At 38.5% G+C, this 20,046-nt stretch overlaps 1 protein-coding gene across 4 annotated transcripts in view; it reads left to right on the top strand.

The window, feature by feature from the left end:
• Nucleotides 1–20,046, top strand: part of LOC131046438 (uncharacterized) — a 104,772-nt gene that overhangs the window by 42,369 nt on the left and 42,357 nt on the right. For 2 of the 4 annotated variants that reach the window (XM_057980179.2, XM_057980178.2), the window contains 2 exons: nt 9,673–9,738; nt 9,871–9,924. In XM_057980179.2, coding sequence (XP_057836162.2) covers nt 9,673–9,738; nt 9,871–9,924 — 120 coding nt within the window. The remainder of the gene's footprint in view (nt 1–9,672; nt 9,739–9,870; nt 9,925–20,046) is intronic. The other 2 variants (XM_057980181.2, XM_057980180.2) reach the window with 1 other exon arrangement.

Genomic DNA, 20,046 nt, shown 5'->3' with positions numbered 1-20,046 from the left:
GTTATCTCGGCATTGAGGGGACTTGATCGGGAAATGTGTCTTGATGATGGGATGGAAATATCCACCATTCTTGATTGGTTGCTGTGAAGATGGAGAAGAGTAAGAAGATGGTAGAGATACAGCCCATTGATGACATTTATGACTACTTAGCCAGGAATAATAAGGAGAAAGAACCTAAGATGGCTAAGATATTTTCAAATATAGCTAGAGATGAAAGAGGTATGTGGATTGCACAGGTGACTATCTCGATTGGTGATGTGACCAGGGATGTTGCTACTCCTACGGATTACCAGATCACTTCGGTTGCCCTTGGACGGACTTCGAAGACACAAGAATTCCAGGAACTTGATGATACACTCTAGGCAATCAATGCAAGGTTGGATAGGGAGATTGAGAAGAAAAATATGTATCAGGAAGAGAATGTCAAACTTAAGGAGTATATTGTAGGGATAAGGCGTGAAAAACCCACCTTTATCTCGCCTATCGTAGTTTACTGAGGACTTCATTTTGATCATGAGGCAGCAAGGAATACACATGCAGAGTTTGGTAAATGGTTTGAAGGTGTTAGAAAGCAGGCAGATGATTTCCTCACTTAGTTCGCCCAGGCATTTGATAGGACGTCAATGCTTGCATTCAGGATACAATGTTTGGAAGGAGTTTGGGATGAGTTCCAGCCCATACAGGAAAAGACCATTCCCCACCTTAGAGTATTAAAGAAGATCCCTATGTTCACATTGGTCCATGAGGGAGTTGTGCACGTAGGAGATAGATATGATTTCTAGGGTTGGTATTGCTCATTGGCCATGCAAAAATCTACTTATGAACATGCACAGAGAGATTGTGCAGAGATGGAAGGATCGATTCAAGAGATTCAATCCAAAATCCTTACATCCAATGAAGAATTGTTAGAGGTAGATGTTAGTGCTTCCAACGGTCTACACTTAAAAAGAATTGAGAGATAAGATGTTCGTGTACTTCAGCCAGTTGGATTCTTTGAAGAAGAATCAAATTGATGATTTGGTTTCCCTGCTGATTCATGTCCATAGTTCGCAGAAGCTTATGTCGGATCGGGAGAATACTCTAGATGCTTGTTCTGATGCGTTGTATGTGATTGATGCACAACAAGAGGCTTTGCCTAGCATTACCATGGAGGAGTTAGATTCCGTTTTGGTTAGATTCATGGAATATGTTGCTAGAGAGAGGGATGCAGGCCAGAATCTTCTAGAAGATTTCCAACTTGATGATTGGGCGTCATCCTATTGGATCACATGTTGGTGGTTCACCTTTTGATGTAAACCCTAATTAGGGCAACTTTAGGGCTGTGTTGGCATGATCTTGGCCCTTGATTCTAAACGAACCTTGGCCATTCGTTTCTTTTGAGGCTCTATATAAACCCCATTGCCTCTCATTTGTGAGAGAGATTTTTGAGAATTGTCGTCTACATGTTGTGAATTTGAATATAAATCATTGAAGTTTGGTGATTTTTGTTGAAGTGTTGTATGCATTTGTGGTTCTCATAGCCTCCAAGTTAGATTAGAATTTGTTTCAAGTATTTAGATTGAATGAAAGAGTTATTGAATGCATTTGTGTGGAATCCATTTAATCCATACCACTAGGCTCTTGCTGATTGTAACTGTGCCTTGCGTGGTCAACTGGAATTTTATGCGAACTTAACTTCAATTGTTGCACGTCCATTGTTATGCATTGCTTTGATGGTATCAATTTTTGATGGCGATAATTTGAACATCTATGAAATTTACCTTAGATGATTGCACTGAGCTTTTGTCAAATTGTTCATTCGATGGTGAGACCTTGCCTAGTAGGATTCTATTGAATTTGTTCGTTGCCTCTTGCATTCTAGGTTTTAAAATAAAAATTCCTAAACCCTATTCCTTTTGCCCCTTTTTTAGAAATCCTTGTTAGATTAGAACAAGAGCTCAATTGCAAAATCTTAAGTCATCGACATAACCTATTCCAAATCCATGATAAGCTCAACAAACTCGAACAATTATGTAAGTTCCCGAGTGAAAACAACAATATCACATCAAGCCATTGAGTTACCCACATGTCAAGAACTGACCGTAGAAACCTTGGAATTGTCTTAGTTGATAGGATATTTAGCATCTGAGGTGATTTTGATCAAGAGAGGGTAAAATACTTTGGTATTTTATTTTGTTTTTGTATGTGCATAAAACACACATCAACGGGACCCCCACGTTTTCGCTTTTTAGGGTAGATGTTGTGCTTAGGTTGTCTTAGTTTAGCAGTAGTTTCCTAGTTTTAGCCTTTGCTAGTGAGGGAAAATGTCATGTCAAAATGCAAGAGGGTGTTAAAATTGCAAGGAAATGATCTCAAGTGTCAAGCTGCTTTAGGTTGTCGGTTTATTTTTCTTAGTGTTGAGTTTCAGTTTGCCTTAAAATTCAAGCCAAATGTTGCAAACTGATGCAAATTTTGTGTGAAAATGCTAGAAGTCCTTATAGGAGTCATTTTTCCACTCCTAAAAGGTGAGATGAACCCAAAAATGCACAAAGTCCCGATGGACTTAGATTTTCCACCCTTGAAAATTTAGGACCATTCACAAAGTCCCGATGAAAATAGAATTTCCATTGCATGGATTGATGAAATTGGGTGAGTTTGGACTTTAAAAGCATAAAAATCAACAAAGTCTCGATAGAAAACGTTTTTCCATGGAGCAGTTAAGGTAAAGTCAATAAGTCCCGATGGAGGTCATTTTTCCCCTCCTAGAAGGTGAGATGAACCCAAAAATGCACAAAGTCCCGATGGACTTAGATTTTCCACCCTTGAAAATTTAGGACCATTCACAAAGTCCCGATGAAAATAGAATTTCCATTGCATGGATTGATGAAATTGGGTGAGTTTGGACTTTAAAAGCATAAAAATCAACAAAGTCTTGATAGAAAACGTTTTTCCATGGAGCAGTTAAGGTAAAGTCAATAAGTCCCGATGGAGGTCATTTTTCCCCTCCATTATGAGCACCAAATTAACTATTTCAAGTTTGGGATGTGTTTAAAATGTTTAGTCGCGATGAGGGTTGTTTTTCCACTTGGAAAGAAAGTTTACAAAGAAAAAAATACATTAGTCCTGACGACCCATGTTTTTCAACTCCTGGGACTTAGTTAACAAAGGAATGAAGGAAAGTCTCGATGACCTTGGATTTTCCACTTACGACAGTTTAGTGAGTTCATAAGGACACAGAGTCCCGATCGAGGTTGGATTTCCACTCTAGGGGCTTAGCTTAAAGGAGGTAAAGTGAGTGGAATGTGGAGAGTCCCCACACTTCCTCCAACGCCCCACAAAGATACTCAACATTTTTTATATTCCCTAAAGCATCAATTGACTTCAAAAACATTGTGCTACCTAAGAAAGAAAAAAAGAGATTTAGTAAAATAAAAATTAAAAAACTTAGTCACTAAATCAATGATAAATATACTTTACAAAATACAAAGTACAATTACGTGATGAGGAGACAAGAAAATTCAATACTGTTCTATTTATTCTGTCGGTCCAACCATCAGTCATGATGGTGCAACCCTTGCTCCTCCATATCTCATGCTGCTTGGGTATTTTGGCTTTAACATCAGCCACCTTTTGATTCAAAATAGGGCCTTGTTGATGTGTTTTTTATGACCGTGTCTAACACAGAATAAAGTCACCAACGGTCACCTTATCCTCTCTTGATCAAGATCAGTCCGTATGCTAGGATTGCTTACAGTTCAAACAGCTAATCTCAAGGTTCCTTCAGTGTGTGGACATGACTCAGATGTTTGATGGGTTTGCTGATAACCCAAGGGGCCTTATGTGTGTTCAATTGGAGAAGACTCATGCAAGCTCAAAGATTTCTGCACGGATGATTTGCAATGAAAGCTCTAATTTTGGATCTTTTGGATTTTTCAAAATATGTAGAAAGTAAAATAGGAGTAGGGTAGAGAAGGTTATGCTAAATCTAAATTAATCCTAAGAACAGGAGACGGGATTACTCATGCAAAATCAAACCACACTTCGTTTCGCCAGCAGAGCACAACTACACGAAGGCCGTGCAATCTTCAAAGGGTGCATAAAGGTTTTTTATATCATCAATATGGACCATCGGATTGAACAATCTCTATTGATGATCGAAGTTGAGCATATACACATCAAAAGGGCTCAGACAAACTTTGCACAATGTACAACAATCAGCTGCACACCAAAAATATGAGCTCAGATTCTGCAACAAGCATTCCTATCAGATCCAATTCTTTTAACAACATATAAGAAAATCTAATCTAATTGAAGAGAGCAAGACCATGCAGATTGCCAAAGTAGAACAAGAATACACCATCAAATTGAACAATGCATTAAGTTGGCTACTTCACAATCCTGATGCAACATTCTTAGACAATAATCTCTCCCCCTTTACAAATGAGGAGGGTCACCCCTTTATATAGGCCTCAAGCCATGATTACATGCAAAACCCAAATTAGGGTTTCACCCTAGAAGATTCCCCACTCAAGATGCAACAAGGTGGGAATCAACAATAAATACCCCATAAAGCCCATATACAATTAATTACAATCCTTCCAAAAATGGCACCCATAGAGCATTAATTAACCATTACATTCAAAAAGTGCCCACTATGCAATGAATGCACCCTCATGCAAAAATCGCCATGATGCCATAAATGCACCATCATCTCCTGAACGCGACGATTGCATGCAGAAGGACTTTGCCATAATGCTATAAATGTGATGGCTGCATGCAAAGAGATGCTTCATTAATTCAGTGTGCGTTGACTCGGCTGCCACTTGGCGAGAAAACCTTGGAGAGAGAAAACTTAAGGAGAGAAGAATTTGATCCATGAAGAAACTTCTTGAAGTTTCTCGAACTTTCCTTGCTCTGGACGAGATTCCTAATGATTTTCCACCATCTCCTATTTTTTAGGAATTTTCAACAAATTAGGGTTCCACGGTCCAGGAGAGAGAAAATTCCCTCACGACTTCAAGTCTACCATCATTTTCAATTTCGGATGATTCTTGATGCTTGAGAATGGATTTTTCAGATTTTTCCCTGGGGGGGGAATTTCTTGTTCAATTCATCCTTGATTTCTTCCTTGCCTTAGAAAATGATTTTTCCACCTTCAATTAATCCCGACGTGGAATTCATGTTGTGAAGGAATTCTCCTTTGGAAAGAAGTTTGTTCCTTACCCCGAGGAACGAAATTCTTCATGCCTTAGCCAATTTTCATGATTTCCAAGAACTTTTCTGAAGGAAGAAATTTCAAACACTTAGTCAATTTTTCACCTTTCCTGGAATTCTGTCCTGAAGGAAGGAATTTCTGACACAGCGCCAAATTTTCACCTTTCCTAGAATTTCTTCTTCCTGGGCGCAATTCTTCCTCGAGGAAGGAATTTTTTGAATTCTTGAAGTTTTCTTCCTGAACCTTGAACTTTCCATACCTTAGAAGATTTTCTGAATTTTCAATCCTAAGCGTGGATTTTTCACTGGAGAGGGAATTTCATCAATTTTGTGAATTCTCCATGACTTCTTGATTTTGGCGCTCAGCTGGAGAGTAGGGCGGAATTTTGCATTGGTGGAGGATTCAATGAATTTGTGAATCCTCCATGCCTTCTTGATTTTGGCGCCCAACTGTGGAGTAGGGCGGAATTTTGCATTGGTGGAGGATTCAATGAATTCGTCCATTTATCCCTGCCTCCTCCATTCTGGCGCTCTCCACAAGGCTAGGGCAGAATTTTGCATAGGGGAAGGATTCTTTACTTTTTCCACCTCTCCTTGCCCTAGTGGATTTGGCGCTCTACCCCATTCCTGGGCGGATTTTCACCTGGGTTGAGGATTCACAGACTGTGGCGGGAATTCCATGGTGCATCAACCTTGGCGCCTGTCTATGGCCTGGGGCAGAATTTTTACTTTGGCATGGAATCTTGGAATTCACCGTTCAATCTTCAGACTTGGAACATTTTGACCTCCTTGAGATTTTGAAGTGTCTTCCTGAACCTTGGTGAATTTCCGAGCTTTCCATTTCAGGCACGGGCTTCTAGCACTTAACCAATTTCTGGCCTTCTCTGTCTGCTGTCTGACTTTCCAGAATTAGAAATGTCTGCAAACGTTTGATCTTTATCGCCTTGTCTGATTGCTCTTTCCAGTACTGACTTTCCAAAAATAGAAACCTTCAAAGTGTCAGCCTTAGATCCCTAGACAGGGTGCAGCAATGACTTACTATAAATAGAAACTTACTAAAAATAGAAATTACTAAAAATAGTAAGTTTGATTTTTGGCAAAATGACAACATTTTGGGGCTTGAAAAAATCCCTAAAAAATAGGAACTTTCTAAAAATAGAAAGTTGCTCTGTTTTGGTTCAAATTTTGCTGGGAGGTTCCTTGAAGGGTCCTGATTCTAGTTGTATGTTTAGTTTTCCCAGAACCCTAACAGAAACCCCTAAAATCTAGGACAGAAGGCAGAAACCCTAAAAAGGGACAAGACGGGCCCTAGACTTTATAGAACTCGCTCGACAAAGAAGCAGATCAACTCTAACTGACCCCTGAACATACGCAAAGCGGAAAGATTGATGAGATTGCCACCAAAACACACAAAAAAACAAAAGAAAATGACCGAAAGGGCCTAAAAGTTGGGGGGGTCCCTATCTGGGATGGGGTGATGTGTGATGTGGTCACAACAGGCCTTTTATCTCCTCATCATTAGGGGTTTTGAACCCTTGACCACAACCAGTAATGACATCTACCATAATTTGCCAGTATGGAGACCTAAAACAATTTAAATAAACGGAATAAGTATTTACTAATAACTATTAAGTTTTACTTGTAACTTTAAAAATTAAAATAATCAATATGGCATACTCTTAAATTCTCAATTTCTTAAAAGCAAAAAAATTAAGACAGAGAAATCAAAATACTAATGAATACCTCACTGCATGAAATGGAACGTTGTTGTAGAACCAAAAGTCTCCAATTGCCATTTTCATAGCATCATGCTTCTCCTTATTCCAACCCATGCTCTCAAGCGATTGTTGGGCACCTGGAGTTTTGCATGGAACAATAAGTGAGTCTAATGTGGATTTATTTTACGAATGCGAGGCCCAATGGTCACACTCATGCTACCACTACTTCCAGATCCAGGTAATGGGGGTCGAGGATTTGAAGAAGCCTCTCCTCCAATGGCTACCATTTCTTCCATTTGCTTCCTTTTTAATTCTTTTCTCTCTTCAAATTCCTCTAATTGAGCTTGCACTTCACGAATAGCCTTAGGAGGTGCTTTTTTGCATGGTTTTGCATCATGACATTTTATTTGTGCAATGTGATATTTCAGCCGGTTAATACCTCCCCCATTATATTTTGTTTTGCAATGAATACATGTTACTTCTCCTTTTTTTGAACTGGGGACGCCATGTTTCCAAGCCTTATCCTTTCTAACCGAGGTTGCCTTTGAGGCACCACTTCCACAAGGTTGAGACATTATGCTGCAATATATTATAAATAGAACAAATCAGCATAATGTCTCTTATGTTAGTGTTTGGTAGCTTCGGGAGATATTTTTCTCTCTAATATAATTAAATGATGAATTATCAAGGCATGTCGGCCTTCTTCATTTTTTTTGTGTTTCATAATATTACTTTCTTCTAGGGCCGACCTAGAGAGGAGGCCGCCCTAGACATGTATATAAGCAAGGTGTTGCTTGCTCATTTGATTCATTCATTATTCAAGTTCGCATTCTTCAAAGAAGTTCGCCCCTCCAACAGCAAATCGCCATTCTTATAGCAGCAGATCAGATTTCTTGAGAAGCATATTTATGTGTGTTCTTGCACCAAGGAAATGCATCATTATTCACTGTATTTGACCTTGTGTGGGGTCTGATTTGTAAAGCAAATATCTGCTTTTATTCATACTATATATAGGAGATGTATATTCCCCCGAGTGTACAAAATTTTCAACCAACACCCTGTTTGCCCACTATCACTAGCCTTCCTCTTTCCTTTTTTGTCCACAATATGAATATTGCTATCACTACAACACTAGATGACATAGGCTGAAGTGTAGAGGGCTATGAAGGAGGTTGTATTGGCAGGGCACGCCTTATACTTGCATTCTGCCTCCGTATTTAAACTATAACACTCTAGCTTCTCATGCTCCTATAAATCTTTGCAAAATTTAACTCCTCTGTTTGAAACACCCAAGAAATGAGACCACACCCTTGTGTAGCTCCCTCTAATATTAGTATGGCATATGTGACATTCCCACACCCTACTCCCTCCTGAATTTTTCTTTGACGTCTATGGGATGAACAAGGCAACTAAGAGTTCTTTTGGGGTTAAAAGGGCCTTGTGCATAGGGTTTTAAGGTAGTTAAAGGACATTGCTTTTTTATGTTTTAAAAGTGTTTTTTTAAGTGGGCTCCGTTTCTGGGCCCCCACACGCCTGGAAACGCCCAAGTATGCTTGGGTTCAGCCTAGTTTCATCCTGGTCTAGATTCAAGACAAACCCAGGTGGGAACCCGGGCCGTACCCGATTCCGACTTGCACTCGAACCTAATTTCAGCCTCTAGTGCACAAATCCGGTACTAGAGGGGAAATTTACATAGGCCTCCCACTCTTCCCCTTAATATTATAGTTATAGAAAACCTTTTTCAGGCACAAAGACAATAGAAGTTACTAGGAGCTGGAACAGCTGAATCATCATTAGAGTCCTCACTGTTGCAACATACAAAAAATGCCACAATAGCATCTGCTGGGAGCACTTCATGCAGATTTTTAGCAATTTCCTCCATGTCTCATTGAAGACAGGCTTGCTTCCGCTTCACCACATGCAGGTGGTCCAGGATATAGTAAGAAAAGCACACCAAATGGTTACCCAATTTGTCAATATTATCATGCACTAGATAAGAACCAGCTGCTGAAGCAACATAGAAGCAAACCTAGAGATTGGGTGAACACATTCCTTATCCCCCTCGTATGACTAGAGTCAAGCAATAAATTAGACGTAGCTTCTCTAATTCCCACACTTGTAGCACCATCAAGGTCCTTAGCCAACTCCCATATATGCACTAGCCACAGCTGAAGATCAGTGTATTTCACCTCCTACTCTATATATGTGATGAAGTCAACAATCATTTCCTCCCCAGAGACCCGACAATATTGAGTACTCTGTATCACACCACCTACATTACTACCCCTCTATTTACCATAGCCACCTTGACGCCTACTGCCGCAGCCACCATCAACAGAGGCTATGACAGCACATAAACAATTGACAATCCCTCCATGCCACATAGCCAAATGACTAGTGATTACTGCTGTCACTAGTGTGCGAGATAAATGTCATAACATAATATGATAAAAGTCCTGTCCTGTTGGCACATGAAATATCGCATCACACCTTGGTTCTCGAGACTTCATGCCCTTGGGTCTTTCAATCCATTTTGATGCTATAACAAAAAAATCAATTATGAACTCTATATGACCAGCAAATCATAATTTTAATTCATTTTTTGTTTTAAAGGTAATGAAATGGATAGCCAAGTTGCATATGTTTCAAAAGTTCTGAATTTGTCTGCTTCCATAAATAACAAAATGTTCTGTACTTGTTTGCACTTCTTTCTTTTGATTTTCCTAAGATCTTATTCTCACCATGCTTGTTAATTTCACAGTTTCAGTTGGGACCATACTATTGTGGTTTTGGTGCTGTGTTATTGGTGATCACTGATACTGGTTTGGTACCATGTTATAAAATCCAAAAGTCCATGCGACTGTGTTTACATCTTTGATTGTGTAACTTTTGTTACAAGAATTTGCTGCCTGGATTTCACTCCTCTACAAAAGTTGCTCAACCACTTGTATGTATTCAGGTTCAAAAACTACCAGCTGTGTTCATAACTTTCATGTCATGGTCTTTGTCTGAGGTATGTACTCTTTACCATTTAATTCTCTGTTCAGTTTCACTATTGAGGTTTTCACGATACCATTACTTAGACTGTTTTAGGTAAATTCAGTTTTTTAGAATGTATGTATTTTGGCAATGATTTTTCATAATAAAAGCAAAGATATAAACACATACGTGTGAACAGATTTGGTTTATACAAAATGTTCCCTGCCAGTATTTGAGAATATAGTCAGGTTTTCCCATTGAAGAGAATACAATATAGCAGGCATGCAATGTTGTATAGAGGATAGTGTCAAATAAGATTAGATGGCCATTGATACCAAAGATGAATGGGAGAAGGTTTTGTGTTATATATAAGATATGATCAACATGTACAAAGCAAATGAAAGGGAAGTATGTAGGAGAGCAGTATCATCCATGGCATTACGAGCTTTGGCTTGCCACTATCAGTAATATTTACTTGCTAATATGGTCAAGTAATTGAATGGGAAAAGTAAGCATGCTTCTTTCTACATTTTGACTTTGAAAATAGGACAAAATCATAGCAGTAAAAGAGGAATAAATACAAAGCCAAAATCAATGCAAATTGATTGCTAATAGAAAGAATTGTATCTACAATTTTTTTAGTGCATGCCCATCAAAGTTGCAGACACAAAAAATTAAACAGCTGCAGATATAATAAATGACGAATATAAGGTCAAAAGCAGTTCCAAGAGGCTGTAGAACTTTGACAAATCCTTAAAATCATAAGGAAGAAACCCAAAAATAGCAGTTGATTGGACCATAGTTTTTAAACTTGTGGACTCGCCACAGACTCGCGAGTCCATGGGAGCCACGAGTCGACTCGCCAAGGACTCGCGAGGCGAGTCTTGGCGAGTCCATCTGAAAGACTCGCGAGTCTTTTGCAAGGACTCGCGTGAGTCTTTTGCACGGACTCGCGAGTCTTTCAGATGGATTCGCCCGACCCAGAAAAAACGTCATGCAAGCTTTAAAAGTGAGTTTTATTTTTTATTTTTTTCCCTTCATTTGGCGTAATTGAGGGAGCGAAATATCTCATGAAGGGTTTTTTTGCCAATAGAAAAATAACACACGACGCCTATATAAAATAATAAAAGTATTTTTGGCCTCATGGGGCGCTGCCCCTTGACCCCAACTTGGGGGCGCTGCCCCCAAACCCCCGTCGAAAAATATAGGGGGAAATTGTACTGATGGAAGTAGTGAAAATTTAACCTCCGAGTCTGATTAGGCTCCATATAACAACATAATTAGCATTGAAGAAATCTGGGTATTTAGATTTAGTATTTCAAATTTCAAATATTGCGCGTTTGTAGATCATATGACATGTGTAATGTTTCAATTATGGCTCTTATGGTCTCTAAATGCATTAATTTCTTTATGTTTTTTTGTAAAACTACGGTTTTTTTTTTTTGCCGAGTCCTTGCCGAGTCTTTCGCGAGTCTTTCATGAGTCCGAGTCCGAGTCCAAATTTTTGGTTTGCTGAGTCCGTGGCGAGTCCGAGTTTTTAAACTTTGGATTGGACAGTAGGTGGTTTGCCAAAAATTTAAAAGAAGCCAGATGCTTTTTGGGGTGCAAAATAAGGAGCATGGAAAGAAACTGGTAAAAAATGGATGGTGTTTGAATCAAAGACATAAGCATCCATTGTTGACCATCAATTGAAATATGTTTGTGTGTATTGTGCACTATTGCTAACTAAAAGATAAGAAAATATAAATGAAAGCAAGTATGCATAAAATGCCAGCACTAGAATCAATCCAGCTACTGCTTATGAAAAGTTGTCTATCATTGGGGATGGAAGGAGGAAAAAGAAACAACACATTAATTATTAGGCAGTAAAACACCAAATATTTGAGGAAACACACAACTTAGCAGTCAAAATAAATGTAAGTGAGGACAGAGCAATAAGATTGCAAATATTAATATGCAAGGTAACAGAATGTTTATTCTGATCAAGTGAAACAATTTTTTTTTGGGAGCAAGGGAAACAAAATTGACAGATTTCTGGATTGATTTGTAAAGAATACAAAAAATATTCACAATAAATAAGAGTCATTGCAAAGGAAAGCACCACTTAAGGGTTGCAACAAGGTAGCAGTTCATAGAGGACATGGAGGTAGGGTTGGTTCCTTAATATGGTTACTTTCGGCTTTACCTCAAAGTGTCTTCATGGCCAAACATACGCGTGGACCTTGGTCGATGCAATGCTGTAAGTGTGACCTCTACTTTTAGGTGTCCCCATGGTCACTACAAGAGAGCCCCCCACTCTGTTAGATTTGAACTTACGCCCATGGTTTGAAACTCTGTGCTCACATCACCAGGCCCAAACTCAATGGACAGTATTCAATTTTATATTATTAATACATATTTGTTAACCAAAGTAATTAATGTATATAATTATTAAACTAATTAGTAGTAAATATTTATATTATTCTAAGTCTTTCCTACGATTCCTAAGATTTATCTGACATCAAATCCTCATTATTTCTGACCAAAAATCCTTCAAAGAACTAATGGTGAAGTTGGAGAATTTGACCAGTCTACTGATGAAGGTTTGACAAGTGAAATTAGGAATATCGTCATTCTTCAATCTATATGTTTATTTTCTTCTTTGTTTCTAGAAAATCTTTACAGCATTCAGCAGAAACTCTTAGACATTTATGAAAACTTGATAACATCTGCAACCACCCCACCCTCACCTCTTCCTCCACACTCTACTAAGCCTGAGGTGTCCATCGCTTATAAATTAATAATATTTGATCGCTAACTTCCTAATGTTTAAGATTTGAGAGCATGCATCTAAGTAAACAAAAACAATAGCAGCCGTTTAATGATGCTATTTGCATCCAATACCATGTAAATATTCCTTCTTTCTTCCAAGGTCAACCATTTGTACATGCCATCTTCTTCTTTGTTTGTTTAAAGTTTTGACACAAATCAAAATCATTATCATGACAGATACTTCGTTCAATATGGGGACTCTCGCATCCACATCATGGTCGAGGGATGACTAGGAATCCCTTTGCCATCCTGGGGGTGTTGAGGCATCCCCTTGTCATCTCTTGCAAGGGAGGATGCCCCTGCTTTGGCAAAAATGTCTCGGGGATGCTCCTCCCCGTAGGCAATAGAGGTGATGGTGGTAGGGGAACATTTTCTCCCCATTCACAAAACAACACCTTTTTGAGGGGAGATGCATCCCCACGGAACATGGAGACTATGACTTTTTGTTAAAGACCACACTCGTTTTTACATGATATTTTTTTGTTATCAGAAAAAAAAAAAGAATAGGGCAGTAAAAAGTAAGCTGAGGACAGTGTTGTGACGTTTTCACACATCGCGCCATTGCAAATGGGGACCCCCACTTTTCGCTTTTTAGGGTAGATGTTTTGCTTAGTTTCCTAGTCTTAGCCTTTGCTAGTGAGGGAGAAATGAGGTCAATAGGATCATATGTTTTAAAATGTCAAAATGTCAATGTGATCCTAAATTTTGTCTAAGTCTGAGATTGCAACAAGCTGTAAATTTGAGTGTACAATGTGTTTTAGATGTTGCAAATTGATATAATTTTGTGCTAAGAGCGACAAGGGTCCCTATAGGAGTCATCTTTCCACTCCTAGGTGTTGATGCATGATAGCCTCGGTAAGATAAATGATTGAATGAGAGATAAATGAAGTCTCTCATTCAATCATCTATCTTATCGATAGACTATGATAAAGACTTCAGTTATCATTCCTTCATTTGATGATTATTCTTTGACTTATATATATACAACCATGCTTGCAAATTCCGATCAACATCGGATTCTTAACCAATGTCTAACTACCGGTAATTATTGGTTGTAAATCATAAAGCACAGAATACCGATTGGTATCGGTTTACCTTGTTAATCATATGCACACCGATTAGTATCGGTCAAACATGTTAACTATATAAATACCGATTGTTATTTGGTTTAGTAAACGACTGCATACATACCGATTAGTATCGGTTAACTTGTTAATGATATACACGCCGGTTAGTATCGGTTAACTTGTTAAGTTTTATATATACCGATTGGTATAAGATAAATGCGATTATGATTGAAGAGGTGCGATCAAGTAATATCTTGATCAGTCATGTCTAATAGACATGACCGGTCAAGGTATTGCTTGATCCTCCTTGTTGGCATATATATATCAATCAGTGATTATGAGAAGGACATCAAAATTCATAAATGCTCCTTCTCCATCTGCATCATACCAGATAATAATCAAATCTATTATATTAAGAAATAGCATATACCTGAAAGAAGAAAAATAACCTTGAATATAACTTGCATCTTGAATTGAAAATTGAATAACATTTACATGGTAGGTATCAGAGCCAAGTTAAATCGAACCTGAGGCTATTCAATTTTATGGAAAATTCAAGACAAGCATATATTCAATATCACATTTCTTCTAATGGCTAGCACTATCAAATTCGAAGATAGACTCAGAGTAGTTGATGACTTCTCAGCATGGAAGTTCAGAATTCAGATGATTCTAAAAGAAAATAAAGTCGAATCATTTGTAAAAACTGAAACTACAGAACCTGAGACTGAACTTGACAAAACAACTTGGATAGAGGGAAATGAAAAAGCCATCAAAATCATAGTTGATGGGGTGAGAAATAATATTATGCCCATCATAAGGAAACATGAAACGACCTACAACATGTTCAAAGCACTTAAAGATGCTTTTGAGATATCCAATGCTAGTAGAACCTTGGCTTTAAAGAGAGAAATAAATCATATAGCTATGATCAAAGGGGACTCAGTCAATGCCTACTTCATGCGGATATAAGCCCTAAGGGATGAACTAGCAACCCTTGGATATGAGATCCAAAGCAAAGAATTAAAACTCATTGCTCTAGATGGGTTGCCTAGTATATGGGAAACATTCGTCCAAGGCATCAGTGCAAGGGATAAATTTCCAAAGTTTGATAGGCTAAAGGTAGATTGTCTCCAAGAAGAATCAAGGTTAAATAAGAAAGGGATCAAACAAAAGAATATAGATGAAGATCTTCAAGTCCTAAATACAAACTCCAACAAGAAAAGCAAGCAAAAACAATTTAGGAAGAGGAAAGGTCGTCATGGCAAGAACATCTTCAAGAAGGATCTTTCACAGATTCAATGTTACAAATGTGACAAATTCGGGCACTATGTTGCCAAATGTCCAGAAAGAGCCAAGCAACAAGCCACATTTGCCAAAGCAGGAAAATCTAAAAGGGAAGATGACTCCGAGAAGTATGTACTCTACTCAACACTTACAAACCAAGCATCAAACAAGATAACTCTTGGGTGATCGACAGTGGCTCATCCAAACACATTACAGGGTTTACAGAAGTGCTAGACTCCATGATAGAGGAGAATGATGAGGAAGTGACTATCGGAGATGACTCCACACATCCAATCAGAGGAGTTGGAACCTGCACCATCAAACTAAAGTTAGGCGTATCATTGCAACTTAAAGGAGTACTATATGTCCCAGGCATCAAGAGAAACCTAGTCTCCATATCAGCACTAGAGGATAATGGGTACAAAGTGACCTTCATGGACAACAGGGTGTTGGCTTGGCCAAAGAATTCATCTATCAAGAAAGCTAAAACCATTGGTCAAAGACAAGGCTACTTGTATGAGCTATGCACATAGCCCAACCTAGCCCTAATCCATGAAACTACAAATGCTAATGAAGTTTGACATAGAAGACTAGGTCACCTGAATTTTAGAGCTTTATCATCAATGGGAAACCTTGTCACAGGCCTACCTAAGTTAAAGCAATATCATTCAGGGGCATGCAAGAGATGTGCCCTAGGTGAAAACGCTAAAGGTGTTTTTCAAATTAGTACTAGGAAAACAAGCAAAGTTCTAGAGTTAGTTCATTCTAATGTATGTGGACCTATGTCCGTACCTTCTTTAGGGGGATTTTTGTATTATGTAATATTTGTTGATGACTACTCTAGGAAAACTTGGATCTACTTTCTGAAATGTAAAGAATCAGAAGAGATCCTTAATAGGTTTAAGGAATTTAAATCACTAACAAAAAACTACTCAGGAAATAAAATCAAAACCTTAAGAACTGACAATGGGGGGGAATACACCTCAGATTTGTTTAAAGATTTTTGTAAAAATGCTGGGATTAAGAGGGAGCTTACTATACCCTATAACCCTCAACAAAATGGGGTAGTTGAGAGGAAAACTAGGACAATTGTAGAAGCTGCCAAAGCCATGATTCTTAATCAGAATCTAAATACCAATCTTTGGGCAGAAGCAACAAGCACTGCTGTATATATACAAAATAGATGTCCTCACTCCCATCTTGAAGCTAAAACCCTTGAGAAAGTCTTTACTAAAAAACAAAGCCAGATATCAGCCACCTTAGAATATTTGGGTGTCCTTTCTATATTCATGTACCTAAGGAGAAAAGATTAAAGTTAGAGCCTTTTGGATAAAGGGGATTACTTGTAGGATATAGTGAAACCTCCAAGGCCTACATAATCTATATACCTGGTCAGAGGAATATTGAACTGAGTAGGGATGTAAACTTTGAAGAAGACTTAGCCTTCAAAAGAGCCCAAAGCTCAATAGAACCTGAAGTCAATATCCCCACCCCTAGAATAGAGGAAGAGTCTGCTCTTGAGCTTTGGAGGGAGAGTCTTGAGGAAAATGTAGGTGAAACTCAAAACCCACCTAGAGAGAATATCAAGAAAAGACCACTATGGGCCACCAAAACTGGAGAAGAAGCTCAAAAGTATGCTACTCCTTCAGGAACCTTCAGAGAAAGTAAAAGGCCTAACAAACTCACCAACTACGTCGCTCTCATGAATGATCTCTCAAAAGTAGAACCTACTAATGTATCAGATGCACTTAAACATCAAGTATGGAAGAACGCCATGTCTGAGGAATACCAATCCATTATGAAAAATGATGTTTGGGAGATTGTCCCTAGGCCAGCTGGGAAATCTGTTGTCAACTCCAAATGGCTCTTCAAAATCAAACATGCTGTAGATGGCAGCATTGAGAAACACAAGGCTAGATTTGTAGCCAGAGGGTTCTCTCAAAAGGAAGGAATTGATTATGAAGAAACATTTGCACCTGTAGCCAGATACACCTCAGTAAGAGCGGTCTTAACCATTGTAGCATCAAAGGGATGGAAAGTTCATTAGATGGATGTTAAGACAACATTCCTTAATGGTGAGATCTTAGAAGAAGTATACCTAGAGCAACCTGAAGGGTTTGAGATTCATGATGCAGAGTCTCATGTGTGTAGACTCAAGAAAGCTCTCTATGGGCTTAAACAGGCTCCTAGGGCCTGGTATGAAAGAATTGATACTTATCTCTCAAAACTAGGCTTCTCCAAGAATGATGCAGATCCTAATCTCTAGTACAAGCAAAACAAAGGTGATATGCTAATATTGATTTTATATGCTGATGATTTGTTAATCACAGGAAAAGATCACCTCATAGATCAGTGTAAGAAAGACCTTGCTAAAGAATTTGATATGAAGGACTTGGGACTCCTTCATTACTTCCTAGGTTTGGAAGTATGGCAGAATTCTGATGGCATTATACTAAACCAGGGTAAATATACCTTGGACATTTTGAAGAGATTTGGAATGCTAAACTGAAGACCCATGACCTCTCCAATGGAAAGAAACCTTCATAAACTTAAAGAAGCAGCAACAGAATCACAACCCTTAGATCCTACTCTATATAGGCAAATGATTGGGTCCCTGATGTATCTTGTAAATACGAGACCGGATATCTGTTATGCAGTTAATGCCTTGAGTTAGTTTATGTGTGAACCAAAGGAGATACACCTGGTAGCAGTAAAACATATCATGAGATATCTACAAGGTACCCTAAAACTTGGTCTCAAATATGAGAGAGTTGAACTAGATCTACACAGATTCACAGATTCAGATTGGGCTGGAAGTGTAACTAACAGGAAAAGCACCTCAGGGTGCTGTTTCAATTTAGGTTCAGCCATGATATCCTGGATCAGCAGAAAATAGTTATTAGTAGTACAGAGTTCCACTGAGGCCGAATACATTGCAGCCTCCATGGCTGCTCGAGATGCAGTATGGCTTAGGAAGCTGCTTGTGGGGTTACTCGGTGAACCAATGAAGCCTACAGTTATTCATTGTGACAACCAAAGTTGTATAAAACTTTCAGTGAATCCGGTGTTTCATGACAAATCCAAACATATTGAGATTCCATATCATTATGTACGAAACATGGTAGATAGGAATGTGATCCAGTTGGAATACATTTGTACAGGAGATCAGACAACAGATATTCTTACCAAACCACTTTCAAGGGTGAAAGTTGAGCACTTCAGAAAAGGTCTTGGTATGATTGAAATTTAATTTTCTTTGTACTCCTATGCTTATTAAGATGTTTTATGTGTAAACTTCTTTGTCATGTTAGGACTTTTATGGGTTTAACCCCCTGTGTTCATGTCTAAGAGGTGACGATCTCTCAGATAATGAACACTTGTATGTAGACATTATAAGGTGACGATCTTATGATGTTCAAACCAATTATCATGTTGGATCTTTGGTATGCCATGGATGTGCCATGATTTTGTTGTTGTAAAACATTTGAATAAAATGTTAGTGCACATACCACAACCTGAATAAATAGAGAATTTAACTATTTTCCTATACTTATTCCTAAAGTATTGCATGTTTAGGCAATACTGATATCACGTGCTTAGGTGATATCTTGTCATCACAAGTTGATGTGATGAACGTTTGTATCACATGTTTAGGTGATACTTCATGTCATGTGCTTAGGTGATGTGATTTCCTGTATCAGATGATTGATGATACTTCATGTCACATGTTTAGGTGGTATGATCTTCTAGAGAGTCAGATTATGTTAGGAAAACTGACCATCATTAGAAATGAGATGCTAGATATGTTGTCTTTCATTTATCTTACTGTTGTGACCATTTCACACATCGCCCCATTTGAAATGGGGACCCCCTCTTTTTGCTAGTTTTTGCTCGCCTTTCGCTTTGCTTTTTAGGGTTTTGGTAGTTTGTTAGTTGTCTGGATCTAGGGTCAAACCTTAGGGTTTCCGTTACTGTCTTTTCAGGCCAGAGTCCAGTCAGTCTTGAGAGCTTTTTGAGCTTCCTTTTGTAGGATGCAAATTTTGAATGAAATGAATTCGCCAGAATGGTCTATTTTCAATTGGAATTTTAAGTGCAGACTCTAAATTTGTCTAAGTATTGATGATGAAATGTGAATTTTTGTCCAATTGAGGAATTTTGACCAAATTTTGACCTTTTTGATATTTGATCCTGGGCATTGGAAATGATTTGTTTTTGCCTTGTGAAGTGATTAAATTTGTGAAATCTCGATATTTTGGCCTGTAGGAGCAAAATCGCTCCTGTCCCTCAGTGAAGGACCGGAGCTCGTTTTCAAATATCTTACTGTCCTTACAGGGTCAAGATGAATTTCGAATTGGAAGTGGTAGAGAGAGGCGTGATCTTTCCGTTGAATATAAATTGAAGAATTTCACGAACACGGAAATGCCTCCAGGAGTCAAAATCGCTCTTGTCCCTCAATGAAGGACCGGAGCTTAAAATCAAATATTATTTTGTCCTTGCAGGATTTTAATGACTTGACGATTTGAAGAGGTCCAAGGAGATGTGTTTTATCAAATGAATATAACTTGAAGTGCCGTCGTGAAGGAGAATGACCCAAATATGCAAAATCGCTCCTGTCCCTCAGTCAGGGACCAGGGCGAAAAACCATTGTAGCTCCCGTCCCTCTCCCAGGGACCAGAGCGAAATCCTTCATAGGGCATGTTCTGGGCAAAGATCAAGCAAGTTTTACGTTCGAAGGCAGGAAAGGAGGTGAATTGAACCTGTTGAAGACAAATTAAAGATTACCAAACGTTAACAAGGGACCCAAATGCCCAAGTTCGCTCCTGTCCCTCAGTCAGGGACCAGAGCGATTTTTGTCTTAGACAAATTTCTTGCCAGGTTACAATGAATCCCAAGGCATGGATGAATGAAAGGAGGTATGACGAGACCATTGAAGATAATTTTTAAAGTTAGCAAAGTGAAACAAAGCCTACAAGAGAAAAATCGCTCCTGTC

This window comes from Cryptomeria japonica, chromosome 1 (genome assembly GCF_030272615.1).
Source record: "Cryptomeria japonica chromosome 1, Sugi_1.0, whole genome shotgun sequence".
NCBI lineage: Eukaryota > Viridiplantae > Streptophyta > Pinopsida > Cupressales > Cupressaceae > Cryptomeria > Cryptomeria japonica.
Note: the sequence above shows the minus strand (reverse complement) of the source record. Positions and strands in the feature narration are given on the sequence as shown.